Raw genomic sequence first — 21,886 nt, forward strand, 5'->3', positions numbered from 1 at the left:
TCAACTCCTCAAGTACATCTTATAGGTAGATATAATCATATTGTTTACATGTTACAACTTCAAGTCATCAGACTGTTCAATCACAGAGTAGACCAAATTTCTGCAGGGCATGGGGCTATATGTATATTTTTAGACTGATTGATCATGTCAATACATAGATGAGCTTACAACATGAATCATTCTTAGGGGGCCAAAGGCCGGAACTTCAGCCAAGCATTTCTTTCGGCTCTAGATAGAGGGAAAAAAAAAAAAAATTGTATGAATCTAATTTTATTCCCGGTTTTCTTAGCTTCTACGAAAACCAAAAAGAAGAGAACCATGTTGTAAAGTGAGTTCCGAGAACAAAAAGATCAACGGCTGATGGGCGTGCGCATACGCTCCACGATTCTGTTGACCGCGTCACGTGACATCACCAACGTGTCATGCTTCAGAATGCTGTACACATTCAAACCCTTGAAGAAGAAGAGAAAGAAATATATCAATTCAGAATTTATTTATCGCAGCCCGGGACATTTATTCAGGACACGACTTACGATGGAGGGAAGCACGTTGACATAGTGCAGATTCTGTGTGGCCAACTTGAGCTTTTGGTTGATATCACCGCCATCGACGACCAGGAATCTTTTATTTTCCTCCATCTGATCCACGAAGTTCACAATGTTCTTGGTCTTGTGTGTCGGGAGCTTCAAGTTCTCGAAAACCATAAGCTGCGAGGTATTTGTCAACACTTTTTGTGTTAGGGTTTCATTCACCCATCACCGACTACTACTACTACTACTACTACTACTACCAATTATGATTTGAAGTCCAATGACAGCCCAGTATTTTAACGATACCACGTGAACTAAAACACATGGTTATAAAAGAATTCAAGGGAGAGAGAGAGTGTTGCCTTTCCCTCGGCTGCACGGGCGGAGAGAGCGATCTTCAAGCCAAGCCGTCGGACCTTCTTATTTAGCTTAATAGCATGACTTCGTGGTTTAGGGCCGTGCATCGTAGCACCTCCGCGAAACTGTTAACCCAATCACAATACAACTCCTTCATCAATGCTCACATTAAATTCCAATCAGAAGAGTCTCGAAACGAATGGCACAGAAAGAGAGTAAAGAATGTAATGCAATGTAAATCATTATTATTACCTGTGGGCCACGCAACGATCCATGCCGTGCTCGTCCAGTACCCTTTTGTTTCCATGGCTTCCTACCCGTCCCACTTACCTCGCTTATTGTCTTCGTTGAATGTGTTCCCTGTACCGCAAAAAAAATATATATTTTATTTATTTATTTTTTCAAAACCTAACAAAGTATGGCTGTGGGTAATTAACTACGCACCTGTTGGCGTTTGGCGAGCTGCCATAGCACAACTCGATGAATGATGTCCTTCCTTATAGGCACATCAAACACATCACCGGCTAAAACCATATAGCCTTTGTCTTGGTTACTAAAATTTGTCACGGGAATAACCAAGTCCTGATAAAGGCCTAGAAAAAGAGAGGCACGTATTATAAACGTGGATTTTACCATCTAAATGGACAAGCCTACTTGAAGAACTAAAAAAACCCTGAGCACATTTCACTTATTTTTCTTTTACCTAATTGGCGCTCCGGCGTCAAAACTGGTTTAGCGGACATCGAATGAGGCGTGATAACACCACCTTCATTTGATCCCGGCGTCAAGATCGAAAGCTTTCGACGAAACAACAGAGATGACCCACCCTACAGAGAATTTAAAAAAAAAAAAAAAAAAAAAGATGTTCCTCAAACTCAATGTCTAGAGCCACCAAAAGAGAAAAGAAAAGAAAAGAAAAAACCTTCAGAATTGTAACATCTTTTGATCGTTACCTTGAGAGGAGACTCTACAGATAGTAATCTATCCACGGGAACATGGTTGGACAAGTCTGTTAAGCAGATATCAGTAGTGAATAAACATGTGAAGAATTAGATATACACGTCTTTGAGCTTGATAGTATATAAAAAGGCAGACAAAGGCAATTATGAAAGAATTGGCATTATACTTACCAGCAGTTGTATATGAAGACCCAATAGAGCGCAACAGCCTTCTTGAAAGCAATCGAGCCATAGTCTAAAATGCCTCAAAGTATTAAAAAGCGTTAGAAACGTATGTACTGAGGCGTGGAAACGGTAAAACGCCAGGAAAACGCCTCAGTAACGCACGTTTTAGGTCTGGAAAATGACCTTGCTTGAACACCACTTTGCAGATTTGGACTTGTTATATAAAGATTTGATCTTTTTCATTTAATTCTATTCAGTTTCAACTCAGAAAAACGCAAAAATACTAAAACATCCTTCTTTTCTTTTCTTTTTTCCCTAAACTTCTGTCAAAAACCAGGACAAAATCCCCCAAAATCCAAATACACGAACAAAAACCATCATCTAAGCCCTAAAATCAGGGACCCTGGAATGCTCTACCTGGTAAATCTTGATTAGACTAGCCAGAAACGGAATTTGAATTTAAGACGATTTCGAATTACATAAACTAAAAACAACAAAAAACACTCTAGTAATAAACACATCAATTACATATTTTCGAAATGAAATAGGGAATCCAAGCAATACTAATCAACACGTTAACAAAATAAAATAAAAAACTGAAACTAAGAGTTTGAACATCACCTGTGGTCGTGACGATGAGACGGTGCGATACGGTGGGATAAGGCGAGACGGCGAGCAATTGGGAGCGACGGGTTTTCTAGTCGTACAGTATCACTTACTAGGTTTTTATATTTAATTATATTAAAAAATATAAACATCTTATAAAGTGTTTTATATTTTTAATTTATTCAATTTTTTTTAGCAGTTCCCATTAATTTTTACTTTAGTAATTTTTTCTTCTTATATATATATATTTATTTATTTTTTTGTAGATTTATAAATAATGGTAAATTTTATGTATATAATAGTGATCTGATAATAATGTAGAGTTAATTTTTTTTTTTATTGAGCGAGGTAATACGTATATTAAAAGAGATCTAAATTTTTTAGCATAAATATTTATAAATAATAGTGAATTATGTTTATGTGATACTGATTTCATAATAAAGTTTTTTTTCTTCACTATTAACCGAGATGATCATATACATTACAGATGTTTATAGTCATTTGAGTTTGTTAGACTTAGTAATATCATATAAACATAAAATATAAGATACATATTACCCCTAACAATATGCATTTGATAATATATGTTATTTCTCTTTCATCATTTTAAACCCATTTAGTCAATATATAGAGAATAATTAAAAACAAAATGAGAAAAATATTTTTAACATGTTATGTTAAAAATATTTATTATTTTTAACGTATCGTATTGAGGCTTACGGCTTGTATGTACTGAGACGCAATAACGCCTCAGGTACAGATAGCTCACGCTTCAATACTTAATTACGTACATTAAAACTTTGAAAAGCCTAAGCACTAACCATATTCATACACAACTACCAAAATCGGTCACAAAACTAGCTGCATTTAAAAAAAAACGATTAGGAAATGAGTTTCATAGCTCTGCCAAGTTGTTGATCGTAGACCATTGAACTAAACGGGGTGATTTTGGTATAAATAATTAGATTTTTGAGTTGGGAAGTTTTGATAAGGGAATTGTTGTTGGTCGTTCTCTATAAACCTGAAACATTAAATTCAATGCGACTTTGTGTCGGATTTCGAATATGAAGCCCCAACAAGCCGGACCACTTAAGCGCTCACCAAGACCAAAAAATGAGCCAAAGCCCATTCACAACGGGCCCAAATTCAAGCTCGAGCTCATCCACGAAGCAGATCGCACGCGCGCACTTCACAAAGGAAGGCATGCGGCGCGCGAGGGGCTTGGCATAGTGCGCCTCCCCCTCGACACGCCCGTGCCAAGACAACGAGGACTATCATCGCACGCGCTTCCAAGAAACCAATCGCGCAACTAACTTGGCGCACCGCACCCAGCGCCTAGCGTGGCGCGTCAACACCCAAGAAGCGCGCGCATGAGCCAATTTGTGTCGCTCGCTTCTTGCCATGCAACAAAGCCTTATCAACAGCCTCATAAGCACTATTAATACCTCTCTTCAGAAGCGCCAAGGTACACACTCACAATTCTCTCAAATTACTATATTCTAGAGTTCTAAAATGCTGTTGAGGACCATTCGCACACGGTTTCCTCTAATCGAGCCTCCAATCTCCAAAATATTCAATAACGAATATCAGTCCCCCACCTCAAACATAGCAATCAAACTAATCATCAGCGTCGGAGCGCGCGCTAGAGACACTGCCTATGCGCCCTTCTAGGCTTATAAACTCTTCTTCTTATTCTTAGATCGTTGCGGCGAACGAAGAACGTTCTTAAGTCATAGGAGCGATATTCGTGACGTTCATGTTTCTCCCACTTGGCTCGGGTGCGGCCACTTGGTCCTAGAAGGAGGGCACTTTCCGACTCAAATAGCTCGAAATCTCTTCCAATCATCTTCTTATGTTCTTCTAAGAACTTAAGTTTTTCATACTTGAGAAAAGATGATCAATCAACAACGCGCACTTCTGAGGGAGTTAGAAACCTCGATAACGTAGCGGGAGGCTCGAAATATTTTTTGTGCTTTCGAGGGCATGCCGGTGAAGAGTTGCTCCTCGAAGAGAGCTTGACTTACTCGCCATATTCACTTCCTGATGATCGGGACGCTCGCATTTAGGAGATGAAGGAGGATATTCCTCGATTAAAGGCGACAAACAATAGGTTCCATAGCCGACTGGCTGCGAAACAACCTATGCACAACACGAGAATCCCCAACGGGAACCCAAAAACCTCAATCAGCAAGGTCGAGACAACGATCCTGACTATGAAGGCCTTGAAGATTATGATGACATCGAGACTTCTCTCACAAAGGACGGGGGACTCCCCGCCGTGAATGAAGCCGGTCCATCAAATATTACGCCATAAACAAGGATCGCACCTGCGGTTTTCCAGGAAGGAAACTCCCGACGCTCGGTCTATGATCGACCATGTCAATGGGAAGACGTTGCGAAAAGCCAGGGTACGTAAACAGCGAGACGTTCTCGACGAAGCTCTCACCTTCGTACCGCGAACCAAGATCTTAGGGATCGTATCACCGTCCGGCGCACTGCGCGTGACGAAGACTTGAAGGAAAAACTAAGTTCTTGATCTAACACTATTCCTGCAGCTTCCACTAACGAGAATCATCACACTGACCAAGGGTCAAACAAAAAGTGGCAAGACTTCTCTCGAGAAAGGGGTTACTCCGACCACCGGTCTCAATGTCGTCACGATGATCCATAACTTTCGAAACAAAGTCTGTGACCTCAGAGAATACGATGTAGGGGGTAGCGGAGCCTATGAAGTTGTCGAGGAAAATTTCTCACCTTTCACGGTCCAAATATTGGCCGAGATCTACACGGAAAACTTCAAAATCAAGAGGTGGAGCTTCGCCGGTGGAAGCCTTGTGCTTAGAAGAATGTTCAAACAATGAAGAACCCTACAAGGTCCGCCAAGTGGTCCACGACGAGACCTACTATATTGAATACACGGACGGGAACTCAATCTGTCACCCCTGGAATGTGGAACACTTGAGCCAATACTATCTATCAGTAACCAACTCTTCCCCCATTTTTGCTTTATTTTTCCAAAGACAATAAGCTCTGTGAGTTCTAGAATTTTCAAAAAAATTCGCAATATCAAACAAAGTCAAAGGTTTTTTTAGAGGAAATGGCGGAAAAAATCTCTACGGAATTAGGAACCTACGGAATTAGGGACCTACAAAATTAGGAAAACTAAACATTAAGGACTTTTACCGTACAAAAAAAAAAGAATAAGTACCAACTTAGCTGTTTTTGAAATCTTTAGGGACTTTTACCGCCATTTCCTCTTTTTTTTATCAAAGTTCTTAAGTCATCTAAACAAGGCTAAAAGTGTCTCCAAAAGACTTGACAAAACGACATAGTCAATCAAGCACTCGAGTCTCAACCTGAACACAAACGAGAATAAGGACTTGAGCCACAAGATAGTTCAATATCAAAATGCTACATCCCCCAAGACGAAAACAAGGCGCATGCAAGAAGCCCATGAGGCTTACTCAGGATACCCACGAGGTGCACCTAAGACTTCAAACACAGTGCATCTCTAAGATGTCTCAAACGACACATCTAAGACGCCAAACATGTTGCATCCCGGGATGCCTTATGAGGCGCATCAAAAACGTCTTTTCACGACACACCTAAGTCTCCACACTTGGTGCACTCAAAGTCGTTTTTCACGATGCGTGATGCATTCAAAGACTTCACACACGGCGCACAAATATCGCTAAAAAGTGACATCTTAGACCTAACCCGCGCAAAGGCAGACTCGCCTGAACATAAATACAATTGTTAGGGGAATAAGGTTGAATCCCGCAAAGAGTGAAGGACTTGTCAAAAAAATTGACAAGGAAACAGTAAAACTGAAACACGCCACAACTAATCGGAATAAGAGCATACAGTTAAAGATCAAGACGGGCAGACTTGCTCAAAGATCAACAAAGAAATGACATGCATAGAAAGCAAATGATGTCTCATATTTAAAAAAGGAGCAACTGCTCTAAAGTTCCTACAAAGAAGACGCCAAGACAAGTGCGCTTAAGGGAAAACTCCTAGAAAGCAAACTCTAAAGTTCCTACAAAGAAGACGCCAAGACAAGTGCACTGAAGGGAAAACTCCTAGAAAGCAAGCACTAAGACTAGTGCGTTGAAAAAAAAAGGGAGATTCCTAAGAAAAACAACGTGCTAAACACTTGCGCAAAAGAAAAGCAACTATTCAAAGTTGACCAATTCATCATCTTTGCCATATGCTCGTCGAGAGCAGGATCCGCCCCGCCGAGCGGCAGGAACATGGAGTTGAAGAAAATAAACGTCACCACTCGAGTGACATTCTCAGCCGCGATAGCTTCCTGACACTCCACTGAGCACCACCCTCGAGTGCAGTGAAGTCCAAGTCAGACGTTCGACGCAACACGCCTCCTCCGGTGCGCTACACCCTTCGGTGATGCAAAGGCCGCGCGACGCGCGCTCCGTCTGGCCATGTCTATCACAAGCGCAGCATGCCTTCCTTCAGCGTGTCACACCGGCCCTCCTCCCACGCGCTCGGGTAGGCCTACCCGTGCGAAAATGAGCTGAGAAGCTTAGAAGAAGAAGAAGAGGCAGTGAAACCGTTGCCGACAGAGAAGTAAACAGAATCACAGAGACGAGCCTTGTGGAAGAAAAACCTCGGTTCCGCTTCTATTCGCCCTCGTGCTCAATATGTTTATAGCAATTTGAGTTTGTTAGACTTAGTAATATCATATAAACATAAATATAAGATACATCTTACCTCTATTTAACAACAATATATGTTACTTCTCCTTCATCATTTTAAACCCCTTTACTCAAAATATAAAGAATAGTTGAAAGCAAAATGAGAAGATTTTTTTATAATGTGTTACGTTAAAAATATTTATATTATTTTTAACGTATCCTATTAAGGCTTACGCATCGTACGTACCGAGGCGCAACGCCTCAGGTATGGAGAGCTCACACTTCAATACTTAATTATGTACATTAAAACCTTGAAATTCCTAATCAGATTCATACACAACTACCATAATTATTCACAAAACTAGCTATATTTGAAACAGACATAGCCAATTTCGGAAGAAATAAATGATTAGGAAATGAGTTTCATAGCTCTGCCCAGTTGTTGATCGCATACCATTGAACTAATCGAACATAACCGTATTCGATCTATTTCCGCAATGAAAAACGGGGCAATTTTGGTGTAAAGAATCAGAATTTCGAGTTAATAAGTTTTGATAAGGGAATTGCAGAGTTTTCTGGAGCTGAAAAGTCCTTCAAATGATGAATCCATTTATGACCCAGTAGCGGAAAGTAATGCAAAAGAAAATAAAAAGGATAAGAAAAAAAGAGTTGAGAAGCTTAGAAGAAGAAGAAGAAGAAGAAGAAGAAGAAGAAGAAGAAGAAGAAGAAGAAGAAGAAGAAGAAGAAGAAGAAGAAGAAGAAGAAGAAGAAGTACCGGTGAAACCGTTAACGTCAGAGGAGTAAACAAAATAAGATAGACGATACCTGAAAAGTGGAAGAAAACCTCATTTAATTTATGCTTCTATGTGCCCTTGTTGCTAGTGTTTGATTGGGCTTATTATTTTCATAGAGCCCCATTTTTGGGGGCCATACTTGAGTAAATATAAGAGCAACTCCAACCTTACACCAAACTTGGTTTGAAATCACCATATTTTTGTGTGTTTTTAGGACCAATTTTTTTCCAACGCCAATCACAACACCAAATTTCATATTAAAAATACTATTTTTTTAAGAAACTAAAAATACTATTTACTGTGAGGAGAAAAAAATATACGGTGAAGAAGGTGATGATAATTTTTCAGAAACGAAACTCATCATTTATAGAAGAAAAAAATAGATCTAGGCCATATTGTCTCCTAACATTATCATGAACAACCAAATAGATATGGACATCGATTTTTTAGATCTAAAATCTAGCTGTTGCATTGTATTATCATATCTTGTCTCGTAATATTATGATAAACGAACAAATAGATATGAACCATCAAATTTCTAGATCTAAAATCTAGTCGTTACATTTGTATTGTCAACTTATTATATATAAATAAGACTTACTCCTTAATTCATTTCCTGACAAACTCATTCATCAATTCATTTCTTTAAACATGACTTCAAGTCGCAGTTCTTCATACTCTTTTCAAGAAGATATGCACTTGTGTCGTACCTATATTGATATTTTTCAAAACCCAATCATAGGGATTTCCCAAAAAAAAGAAAGATGAGTTTTGGGTAAGAATTGAAACGGGATATCACTCAAAATGATTCCATAAAGTTAGACCAATAAGATCTTTAGAAACTAGAATCGGAACCATTGTTTATACTTTATTCAAACGGTGCTTCGGAGCAAGATATTGTAAGTATATATTTTTGTGGATAACATGTACTAATTTTTTTTATTTGTACTTACTAACTTGTTCACATTATTCTCTTAACAATATTTAATAGTTAACTCAAGCGAATATGTTATTGGTTGAGGATCCGAAATCATGTCTTTATTGGAGTTCAATGAGTTATAGAGAAATACAAGAGAGGCTTCAAATTCGATCATGTGTGCCACATCCTCAAGGGAATTGAGAAATTTGCTAATAACAACTCAAATGCATTTTAAGAAGAAGGTCGTAATTTTCCGTCATCATATCATTTTCTATCGAGTCAGAGGCAAAACTCCCGGTATAACATTCAATTGATCTTAACATGAACGATCATGACACTTGTAATTTATTTGGAAGACCTATGGGTGTGAAAAAAAAGCATAGAGAAAACAAAACGAAGATGTAGAATTTAAAAAAATGAAGGAGCAAAATGGCAGTCTTGTTCAAACTATTGAAGCTAGTTCTAATAGAATTCAAGTTCTGAGAAAAAAAAAAAGAACTTTGAAAACAGAAGAATTGCGGACCCAAAGCTAAAGCTTTGGAATTTGGGCCACGTCTTTTATCGGATGAAAGAAGAGATTAAAATTTAATTCACGGATTTGGATATTATATCCGATACAAATTTACGTGCATTTATAGAAAAAAGAAAAAAAAATGCAAAACAAACCAATATGAAGAATAAAGAGAACGTTTCCAATTTCATGGATCTCGATATCGAGCATCTAATTATCATCGAGATCAAGATAAGGGAGACTAGCGCAAGGAGGTTAAACTCATGGAGGACAAGCTCAATGAGATCAAGATCAAGATTTTACTCGTATTATAATTATATTGTCTACTTTTTAAGTTTAATTCAGTAATACGTACATACTTTTGTTTACCCTTCTACTTTTATTAGAGTCTTTTTTAAGTAAATAAAAATCAACTAGCGATATAACAGAATGGTAGGCACAATATTTTATTTAAATAAAAGAATATATTAACCAATAATTAGATCTTGTTAGTTGATATTTTATTTTATCATGATTAAAAAATATAGTAGTTATGATTCGATGCTTGGAACTAGAATAAAATAAAATAAACCAAAATAAAGTGGTTAAGATTTTTCTCTCTTAAAAATGTTTTTTTTTTTTAAAGTATGACAAGGAGTTTAAATTGTTGTTTGGTAGTTAACTCAAAAAGTTTTTGTTTTCTATTTTCTAATTTTTGTAGTTGTACTGAAAAATTATTTTGCAGTTGTTTTCAAAAAGCTGTTTGGTACAGTTTTCATTTTTGTTTTTGAGAAATTGAATAAACTGAAAAAAGTGTTTGATACAGTTTTCATTTTTGTTTTTGAAAAAATGAAAATAGAAGATGAGGAGAAGGAGGAAAGAAGAGAATTTTTTTTTTTTTTTTTTCCAAAAACACCTTTTATTTGTTTTCAGTTTTCTTTACTCTTTTACAAAACAACTTCAAAATTTTTAAAAAAAAATTTCCGGAAAACAAAAACAAACACCACTTTCACTTTTTCTTTCCTATTTTTTTAACTCAAAAAGTTAAAAACACTTTTTGAAAGGAGTACCAAACAAAATTGTTTTTGTTATGCTATCCCAAGAAATATTTCTTCGAAATATCTCCCTTCCATATACATGTTTTATTGTTTTTCAACAAACATAACAAGGAGTTAGCCTACACAACAAGTCTCATCCATCTAGAGAACGGCTTTGAAGACTAAGGTATCAGTTTGAGAAAGAAGATTTAGTTGTGCTAGGAATTGAAGAATCAAGATTCTGAATGCGAGGCCGTCCGTTCAAGGAGGAATCGAGGATAATTAAGCGCTTATGGCATGGTTTGTATTAATTCAAATGTTCAAACTAGATGTGATTTCTTGATTAGTGAAGACACTTTTTTTATAAAAAAAATTCAGGTGTTTCTTTGTTCAAAATCTATAAATTGTAGGAGTTTATAGTTCATAGGAAAGGATGTGACTTTTTGTCCGTTCAAAGACAAAAAATAGTCCATTCAAGTAGGAAACAAGGAGCACAAGGATCGAGAGTGATCACACAAAATGAGATTAGAACGACAACGCTGTCAGAAGGACCTCCACGTATGTGTTGCGATGACCATTCTTTGATTGAAACTCAACTTAGATTGCGAGTTAGAACAATTCGATATTTGTGTACTTCATGACCCCACATTGTTAATTCGTTATTAAGTTGAGGATAATTATTATGACTCTTTCTTGCACTTAATTATTAATTAGATTTTTGTCTGAATTAGAATTAGATAGCATGTTTAGTGTAATTTGAACGAATTGGATCCAATTCAACCAAAGGTATTAGTGCAAGTTAGACTCGGACCGGTTCCCATCGATTCTAAGTTAAAAAAAATGTGTTGTAAGTAAAAATTTACGATCTTTAATAGTGGCACATTATGTTAATCATATATATATATATATATATATATATATATATATTTATATAAAAAAAAAAACTAAAAAACAAGAGAAAGAATTCACAATTTAGAGGAATAAAGAAAATTGTGATGAAAACAACGAAACCACAAGAGCATTCTATATAATCTTAACATACAAGAATGATAGATCAAAGTGTTACATAGGATCAAGGATTAAAATCTCGCATCTCGCGGCCGTACCGCACTTTTTTTTTTGGTATCTCGTCTCGTACCGTGGTATCTCGTGGTATTTGATGAACATTCGGGGTATTTCGTACCGTGTGGTATACCGCATTTCGCGGGATATACCGCAAAAAAGGGTATTCCGCAGGGTATTTGAACAACTTTTTAATTATGATTCTGTATAAGTTTAGGATACACAATCTATATAAATTTTAGAATAAAGTTTACAAAATTCCAAACATGAAATTCTAAGTGGAGTACAAATAATACACATGTAATATAGAGTTTTCAAGCAAAGTCACACTAAATAAAGAAAACAAATAATTATACACATAATAGAGAGTTCTCACACAAAATATAATAAGCGTACTACAAACCAAAGCATAGTAAAAAATAGAGTTCACAGTCATTGTCATTACTCGTATGTAGAGTGTTGAGGGCCCTGAAATGTATGAGGTTGTTGGTCTTGCATCAGGCAATACTCGTACCAAGTCATCATGTGAGCATATGTAGTCATATAAGTCTCCACGTGGCGATCGTAATTATACTGATCTAATGCAACATAAATGGAGTATTTTGGGAAACCTGGTCAGTAATGAGTACGAGGTTGGGGCTCATGTGGCTGGTAAAAATCCCTTAAAATGGGGGGAGAGACGGGTATGACGAGGACAGGCACGGGCACCGAGACTATCATGGGATACTCAGGATAAGTGTAAGACCCGCCATGCGGCTCAACTGGATGCGAGGATTCTGAGTCCTCCGGTGTAATCGAGAACCCACCGAAAAACTGTGACAATTGATCAACATCTTTGCTAGTAGAAGAGAATGAAATTGCATCAGACAAACCTCTGTACGTATTGCCTCCATATCCTGACTCAAAAAAGTCTGGATTCATGCGGTCGTATTCATCGTCCGTTTGTGGTACGCTATATCCACCGCCGCCGCCGAATTGACGATCGTATCCACCACCGCCGTCGAATTGCCCGCCACGTTCTTCACCACCACCACCACCACCTCCTATGATTATAATAAAAATGGAATTAGAAAATAAAAAGTTGTTTTATTAAATTATGAGAGCAATCTTACCTGCATTATCATCTGAGGCATGACCAGTATCATCTGAAGAACTTGAACCGTCTTGAGTCTCTCGATGGGAGGGAGAGGGGGGGCGGACGTGTTCGTTCAGAACTCGGTTGACATCAACTCCAAGATTTTCAGCCTTTTCAGCAATGTGCATATCTGGGTTCTGATTTTCATCATCTAAGTGAATAGGATCAATCCAGTGTAACATCTCATCATCTCCTTCATTTTGGGCTCCCGATCTTTCAAAAGCCCGTTCGATCATGTCCAAAGGATCTAAAGGCACCATTGAATCTTCGAACTTGTACTTCATGTCTCTCATGTTCAGCTTCATGTTGTAACTGCAAAATACAAGTTTATCCAACCTCTTGTATGCTAGGCGGTTCCGCTGCTTTGTATGACTAATGCAAACGTGCTCCAATTCATTTCGCATGCTGATGAAGACGCGGTTTGGGAAAGGATTCGCATAGCTAATTTTTGCAATGTCGGAGTAGCTTTCCATAAAGCTCCCACCAATTTGCTAAATACATACACATTATCAACATTAAATACATTACATACACATTATCAACCATCTTAAATCATTAAGTGAAATCGCGAGTATTACCTGCTGCTAGAGTACCCCTCGCTGATATCGCACTTTTTTGACAAAAATCTCCTTTAGCGTCTTGAAATGCTAACAACTATATATTTGAAAAATATATGCCATTAGAAATTAATATTAAAGACGTGTGCATAAATACCAATACCATAAATACCTCATGTCCTAGCCTAGAAGAATCATCGAATGGGTGCAAAAAGTCGAAGACTTTTGTCACCGCTATCATGTGTGTACTATCTATTTTAACCTCTCTATTGTACTGTAACTTTGGATTAAGGTAGAAAGCTGCATAAAAAAAATAGTTATTTGTTAATAACTCTAACATCTAAATCTAAAGTAGTAAAGCCTATTAAAAATGTTAAACGTAACAGTTACCTGCTTCATGTAAGGGAAGACAAAGTTGGCCGGTCCACCTGTTCTCGACAATATCAACAACCCATTTTTTTCCCGTGAAGTCCTTCCAATATTTTTTTCATCTCATGGAATACGTAGTATAGTAATCTCATGGTTGGATGAACTTCGGTATCGACCAATCAGAGACAACTGTACATCGGCTCAAAGATACTGCAAACGTCGTCAACTCCGTGCCAAAATCGTTGTGACAAAACGTTCTCCAAAACAGATCTACATGTCTGCGTACGAGCTAGCTTGTGCTCATCCCACCATTGAGTCGTAAACATTTGCTTCAGCGCAGCTCTTTTTTCGCGAAGACTTCTAAGAGCCAAATAGTTCGTAGCGAACCTTGTCGTCCCAGGACGCACAATTTCACCTGGGGTAATGTCTCTTAGATTGGATAGTAGTTGACCGTGATTGTAGATGAACTTTGATATCATTCTAGCTGCCTTAACGATGGCAGCGACGTTCCCTCTCTTTCTGATATCTTCAAACATCAGGTCCATGCAATGCGCGGCACATGGAGTTCAATACACATTGTATCTGTAAAACCCCGTGCTTAATTAATATGATGCGTTTGAAATTAAAATAAAATTCCAAATAAAAGTTTTACCTCTTCATCTTTTGTCCAGCCTTTTTGTAGTTAGAATCGTTATCCGTCACAATTTGTATAACATTGCCCTTCCCAACTTCGTTCATGGCATCTTTGAGGATGCCATAAATGTATTCTCCGCTCTTGATCTTGTTGGATGCGTCGATCGACTTCAAGAACACCGTCGTTCCAGCACAATACACCATTATATTTATGATACTTAGCCTTGTAGGGCTCGTCCAACCATCAGACAAGATCGTACATCCAAACTTCTCCCAGTTCGGCCTTTGGTCATCGACATATTTTTTCATGTCAACAACCTCGGCATCAAGATACTTGTTGTGGATATCATACGGAGACGGTAATGGAATGTTAGGACCTGCAACTCAAAATACGTAATAAATAAATTGAATATGATAAATTTGAAATTAAATATGACAAAATTTAAATTTACTTACCAAACTCCTGAGCGGACTGCATCATGTTTCGAAAATGATGTGAGTCTGCCTTAGATGCCGGAATTTTTTCGTGAACAAAGAACTTGCATATGTTTCTTCCGAGTTTCATTGCATATGCTGGTACGGACATCACATCAACCCTTTGCTGCCGAGAACTGGGGTATTTGTATAAAGAAGGAGCCAGTGGTCGCGTTCGTTGCAAACGGGGTTCCGCTGAAGATCCACCGGGTCCTTCTCATTCTTCCCTCCACTGCTCAGCTGCTTCTTGCTGTCTCACCATCTTCATAGTTTATCGGACTAAGACCTCTTCGTCTTCGTCCTCTTCATCTGACTCATATCTACGAAGTCCTTTCGTGATTTCGGATCGAAGATACGCTCCAAAACTACTTTTTGACTTCTTCTTATCAGATACGGCCAAAAGACACTCTCTCATCTCCTCCCTTACTTCCGGATGACACTTATCACACACCGTAGTACTTCTTCGATTATCTGCAGCGGCAAGGTGATTCTTCACCCTAGTAACACATCCGCCTTTCATCTCATGGCCACAAAAGTTGCACACAAAAGCGTTCGTCCTTCCCGCAATGGGCGTACAATATTTTCGGGCCGGATCTGAACTCATTCTTCAAGTAGTAAATCTAAAGCAAGAGATCAAGTATCAAAACATGTCAACATCAACAATAATGAACAACTAACAATAACGAATAATCAAGAATTAAATAAAACAAGCAAACAGTAATCAATAATAATTAAATTACTACCATTAAAAAAAACACATTTCACAACAACATCAACATTAACAACAACATTTAATTAAATAAATTACTACCTAAATTTGGATTTAAAAAAAAATCATTTCAAAATCAAAACGACTTCAATTTTAACAACATATAATTCAAATTACCAACTAAGTTCGGAATAAAATAAAGAGAAATTGCCCAATTTGCTACCAATATCATAATATTTTCCCACTTTCCACCAAAACACTAATTTATCCCAAAATACCACCATCTATGTCAACAATGTTGACATCTATTTTTCCCCTTCACTATGAGATGTCAACAATGTTGACATCTCGGTGGTATTTTGGGTCAAATTAGTCTTTTGGTGAAAAGTGAGAAAATGTTATAAAATTAGTGGCAAATGGGACAATTTCTCTAAAATAAAACTCATCACCATTTAAATTCGGATTAACAACAACATTTAATTAAATAAATTACTACCTAAATTCGGATTTAAAAATAAACCATTTCAAAATCAAAACGACTTCAAGATTAACAACATATAATTCAAATTACCAACTAAATTCGGAATAAAATAAAATTCATCACAATCAACATTAACATCATCAAATTATTCAAAATTACTACATACATTTGGATTATAATAACTTCATATCAACAATCCATTAAAAAATACTCAACAATCCAATAAAAAATTCATTCAAAATTAAAAAAAAAAAAATCAGTTTCGAACCTTACCGCGCGAGATCGGGGGTACACGGCGAGATTTGAGCAGTTTTACACCTCCAGCACGCGAGATTCGGGGGTACACGGCGAGATCCGGCGAGATCTACCCAGATCCGGTCTTCAGTTGCGCGAGATCTGGAGGTGCTCTTTCTCTTCTTCTTCTGCGGAATACATGCGGAAATGGGGGAAATTTTTGCAAAAAAATAACTTCACTCGGACGAGATTCGGGGATATTATATACGCGAGATAGGGCGCGAGATTTCGCGAGATTTGACCAAACTCGCGAGATATACTCGTATCCCTCTCGCACCCCTCCCAAACGCGAGATCTCGCGCGAGATACCCCCATCTCGCGCGAGATGCGAAAGCTAGACGAAATTTGTACATCATAGGATGGCGAAACCGAGCATCAATGGCTCTGGTCACAACAATTCAACAACAAAAAAATACACATATCTAAACATTTACATTTTTCAAATTACTAAAACAAAACAAATTAACCGAACTAATTACAATTTCAAATTGAAATAGACACATGTATCTAAACTATTACATTTTTCAAATTAAAAAATGAAAACAAATTAACTAAACTAATTACAATTTTAAATTTGTATACAATTAACAAAAACAAATTAATTAAGTTATTACGATTTCAGTTTCAATATACTAAAATAAAATAAAATAAAATAAAAATTAACTAACCTAGCTACGATTTTCAATTTCAATTTGCTAAAATCAAAACTAATTATCTTATTATAATTAATTAAAATAATGATTAATGAATTAATTTAATTATAACTATATTACAGCCATTATAGTAATTCACTTATTGCAAACTCGGATAAATGGGTGCGTTGGGATTGGACCAAGCATCGAAGAAACGACGACGACGTAGGGAACCGAACGACAAGGACTGAAATCTATTTTTTTTTTAATGACTCGATTGAGTTAATTAGCTAGCTTATATTGAATGGAAACAACATAAATAGTGATATATGTAACGCTCAAGTAAAAAAAAAAAAAAAAAAAAAAAAAAAAAAAAAAAAAAAGTAACGAGAATACCACCTGCATCCTGCAACTACGGTAAACTGTAAAAGGGTGATTAGGATAGCTTCCCACAACCACTCAGATCTCGTTTTTTTTTTTAACACCGGGCACTCTAGTCAAACCTTGGTCAAGACTCAAGAGTAGTTGAGACTTGAGACCCATAAACTAAATAAACAAAACCTAGTAAACACTTAACGTAATTTACGTTGTTATTGTAGCTTACTACGATTAAACGGTTACTTTCGAGCTTTTTGATGGAGCGTAGTCGAGACAATATCATTAGATAAAAATTATAATACAAGGTAGCAACAGATATATATCAAGATAGTCAAGACAACATATAATCCTACACATCGGCAAATCCCGGCATATATAGTCTTGTTTCATACATACAGCAGCATTAGGGCACCACATTAATAATTAATTTAGTTGTTGACCAAAACAGCAATCAACATACAAAAAGCTGAGCACATCACATATAGATAGATAGATGTAAAAGTAAAAGAGGTGATGTATAGGTATTAGAGCATTGCGGTGGTGTCCATGGCGGAGAAGGGGTGGTGGGAGGGGAAGAGGAGGTTGTCCATGTACAAGTGGTGGTGAGGATGAGAAGCTCCCGCCGCCGCCGCCTCCATCACCACAAACTGCATGTCCTCCGACGGCTTCCAATGCCTCTTCCTTTGGTTTATGAACCAATTGTTTATCTGCTTCTGGTCCAGCCCCGTCGACTCCGCCAGCGCCACCTTCTGCGACTCCTGCACCCTCCTCCCAATTCAACCACATTACAAAATATTTTCTTATAATAAACGATTCTTTTTGGTTTAACTGATTTATAACACATCTGTTAACACACGATAATAAGGCTTTACTTCGTTTTATTCAAGATAATAAGCAGTTTAGAAAACACTGACCGAGGAACCTCGTAAAATATATAGCATTTAGATCTCCTAAATTATCATTATAAATAATTTAGATAAAAATTAGAATTTGACCCGGCTCTCCTAAACTTATTAGTACTATTTTATTTAGACATACATAATTTTATTTAAAATTCTAAATAATCATGCGTGTTGTACGTGTGTGTGTATATATATATATATATATATTAGGTTTACATACGGAGGGATAGGGCCATTTGTAGTGGCGGCTCCACCAGTCGAGGAGCTGTTGGCGAGCTTCCTTGGGGAGTTTGCCTTTCTTGCGCTTCTTCATGAACTCTTGCTTTAGGCTTCCCAAATATCCGCTGTACCTTCGCAGGAGCTGACCTTTCAGTTCTCGATCCTCCGCTAACGGGTCTATCAGGCTGTTGTTCACATCTACCTCTTCCTCCAACGACCCGCTCCGCTCCATTACCTCACCAAAACCTGATCATTAAAAACAAAAAAAAAATATTTAATCGTTATTATTTATTTAGCTATTAAAGCTACATACATATATATATATATATATATGTATATATATATACAAATTTAATCTATTACACTTGTGTGATTTGCCAAGTATTTAGGAAGAAAAAATAAATAAACTTTCATGGAGGATATCAGTAACATATGATAGTGATTAGGAATCAACTTCATAACATGTGGAAACTTAATATATTCTAAATAAACATTGAAGTAATAGCACATTATGTTAGTCAAATCGGCAACACATCAATAGGCTTGTAAGCGCCAAATTATGACATCTCAAAAAGATGCAAATGCTGACAAATATATTCCGTCTGAGGAAAAGATTATGCTTTAGGTGTTGCCTCTCAAACCTCGAATATAATCACATGAAAGGATTTACCAAGCGAAGTGACTATTAAACCCTAACATTTCAACAAACCAAAAGATAAGAAAAGAAACGAAATCCAAGGAAATAAGCACACTCAAAAGGCTTCCATTAGCAAAGGATTTTACCACAAAACATGACATGTTGACAGAACTGATTCTAAACGTATAAGAACAAAAGAGACAATGAAGAAATGATCTAGTAATAATAGCCAAACTACTTTATGGTGAACCCAAAAAAATACGAGCCCAAGTGAAGAGAGAAAATTCCAAGAAATTAAACAACAGTTATTTTACACACACACGCTACATAAACTGCTATACCAGTCGCTGGCTTACCAAACCATTCAGTTAAAAAATACAAGTACCTTTTTGTAGCTAAACCCAACATTAGGTTTAGCGTAAATGAGATCAGCTACTTGCGTTAACCCAAACTATTCATCAAATCAGATCCCTATATTAAAAGCAGACACATATATATATATATATATATATATAGACAGAAGACATACCCATGTTTCTAAAGCCAAGGGCCCAAGAGCAACGGCACATCAAATGTGCAAAATACAAACGGATTAGCAAATCTACCTTGTCAAAGTTATATAATTACGTTTCTATTACCTAATATATAAATATATATTACACATAATGTAATATATATATATATATATATATATATATATATAATTACGTTTCTCATCATAAACCTAAAAATCTAACCAAGAAATTAAAACGAGCTCACTGAATATCTGAAGCCTAAGTACATATATCAACCTACACTAAAGTGAGAAAATTTTTATGAAACGGACAAAACCTCCTTTCATATATACTAGTAAGGGGAATCGTGCAAGTAAACGAGAGAAATAAACGGTAAATTCAAATTAATAAGATCAAGCGAACACAAGACTGAATCCCTAGTTTTTTTTTTTAATTTTTTTATGAATAGAATAAAATCAAGAACCTTAAAAGTAAGCCACTTTGGTTTGAAGCCAATAATACGAAAAAGTCGTATAATACATCACCCAAAAACAAAAACAGTTTTGATGAGACACGGCCATCACCAGAATCAGAGGAAGAGACAGTGAGGGCTTTGAACTGAGACTCGATGCTGTGAATGTAGAGCATAGCCTCGTTGACTGGCTTGGAAAGCTCTAGGGCGTACTTGCAAAGCATTTCACAGTAGGCCTCCATGAACTGGTCCAGACCCGGATCTTCTCCCAGACACCCTCTGCTGACGTGTCCACTCGCCGCGGCCGTAGAACGGCAAGCCGCTTCCAGCCGAGCCACCATTTCCGGCGTCGCTCCCACCTGACAATATCTCATCACAACCCTAGCTTTCTTAAAACCCGGAGAGCTGTATATAGTTATGATGCGATACCTTTTGGCAGTTGAGATAGGAAGCCAAGAGGCGGTGGTAGTGAGGGTGAGCCATGATCTTGGCCTTGAATGAAGAGATGTGCTCTGACTGATGATCTGATGAGGAGTTGTTGTTAATCTCACCACCAGACATGTTTAGGTAAGTATTTGCAGTGTTGTTTTGGTGATGGTGATGATTGTTGTTGTTGTTTGAGAGAGATGGTATGGGAAGGAATAACGAACTCATGACCGGGTTTCCAGTGTCTGGATTGGAATTTTGATGATGATGATGATGATGATGATGATGATGATGTGAAAGGGAGTTGGGCATCATGGTCATCATTGGAGAACCGACTCCATTGTTGCAGTTACTGTTCTCTCCGAAACCCATCATGCAAGAGCTGCCATTAGAACCACCTTCCATTCTCTCTCTCTCTCTCAAATCCTACCCTTTCCCTTACTTTTCCCACTACTTGTATAAGTTGTATTTAGTAGAGACAATATAGGGCAGCAAAGAGGGTATTATATCTTTTACTTTATAAAGATGGGTGTGTCTGTGACTGTGAGTGTGTAAGAGAGAGCGAGGTTATTATTATTATGTGTATCCAATCTACCAATTATCTCTCCAGGGACTCTCCCGGGTTTTAAGCTAAAGTTTCAGGCTTTTTCCACAGTGGTACACATATGTATCTGCGTGTATATCCCTAAAACAGTGATACTCAAAAAGAAAAATATTTATGCACAGTTCTTTCTCTTTCTTTCTTTCTTGGGTGGTTGGAAAGAAAAAGGTAGATTTTTTTTATGTATGAAATTTAGCCTAATAATAGCAGAATTGAGAAGAGAGAATTGAGAAGACAGACACACGCAGAAGGTTTTTGTTACGATGATGGTGGACGTATGTGAGAGAGAGAGAGTTTTTGAGTGTCTGCGTGTGTTGTGTTTTGGTTAAATTATAATTTTGTAGCTATATTACTCACGCAGAAGGTTTAGAAGTATAAGAGGTTTTACCTTCCCGATGAAACTCTCTCTCTCTTTTCTTGCACTGAGCCACTGCCATTACTGGCAAAGAACAAGAGAGAGACAGAGAAAAAAGAGAGACCGATCGATCAAATCGAGGAAGAGAGTTATTTATCTATAGTATAGCTAATACGCCCAGCTGCGTTACCTAGACCTAGAGAGAGAGAAAGAGGGAGAGAGAGAGAGAGAGAGAGTAGGAAGTGATTCCGTGCATAAAAATCTTAATGTGTTATTGATTTGCTTTGCTTTGATTTGGGTGTTGTTTGATTGCAATCTGTCCACTTGTTTCATATATTCCCACTTTTATTTGCATTGTCTTTCTTTCTTGCTTTCACTCCATGCCGCCATTAACAATAGCGACCCCCAAGCCCCAAAACCCACCACTCACCACTATTATTATTATTATTGTTATAATTATTATTATTATTATATCCTCCAACTACCTAAATGACAATATTTACCACCTCTTTTTTACAATAATATCTTTTTTTTAATAAAACAA

The 21,886-nt window shown here is 37.2% G+C and overlaps 2 protein-coding genes across 2 annotated transcripts; both read right to left on the bottom strand.

Annotated features, from left to right (window-relative positions):
- LOC149385315 (Ribosomal protein L4/L1 family) lies at positions 1 to 2,751 on the bottom strand. Its single transcript, XM_089627547.1, has 9 exons — positions 2,633 to 2,751; positions 2,018 to 2,081; positions 1,841 to 1,896; positions 1,591 to 1,714; positions 1,332 to 1,480; positions 1,140 to 1,247; positions 893 to 1,012; positions 534 to 707; positions 1 to 452 (listed from the first exon to the last, which is right to left on the bottom strand). Exons 2-9 carry the CDS (start codon positions 2,076 to 2,078, stop codon positions 351 to 353), a joined length of 894 nt encoding a protein of 297 aa, XP_089483673.1. The 5' UTR covers positions 2,079 to 2,081; positions 2,633 to 2,751; the 3' UTR covers positions 1 to 350.
- Positions 2,752 to 17,529: 14,778 nt separating this feature from the next.
- STM (KNOX/ELK homeobox transcription factor) lies at positions 17,530 to 21,508 on the bottom strand. Its single transcript, XM_089625391.1, has 4 exons — positions 20,390 to 21,508; positions 20,073 to 20,319; positions 18,359 to 18,603; positions 17,530 to 17,994 (listed from the first exon to the last, which is right to left on the bottom strand). Exons 1-4 carry the CDS (start codon positions 20,789 to 20,791, stop codon positions 17,761 to 17,763), a joined length of 1,128 nt encoding a protein of 375 aa, XP_089481517.1. The 5' UTR covers positions 20,792 to 21,508; the 3' UTR covers positions 17,530 to 17,760.
- Between the last annotated feature and the right edge of the window lie 378 nt (positions 21,509 to 21,886).

The sequence above is a fragment of the Urtica dioica genome, chromosome 9, assembly GCF_054948205.1.
Source record: "Urtica dioica subsp. dioica isolate 48M chromosome 9, U.dioica_male_clone48M_v1_H2, whole genome shotgun sequence".
Classification (NCBI taxonomy): Eukaryota; Viridiplantae; Streptophyta; class Magnoliopsida; order Rosales; family Urticaceae; genus Urtica; species Urtica dioica.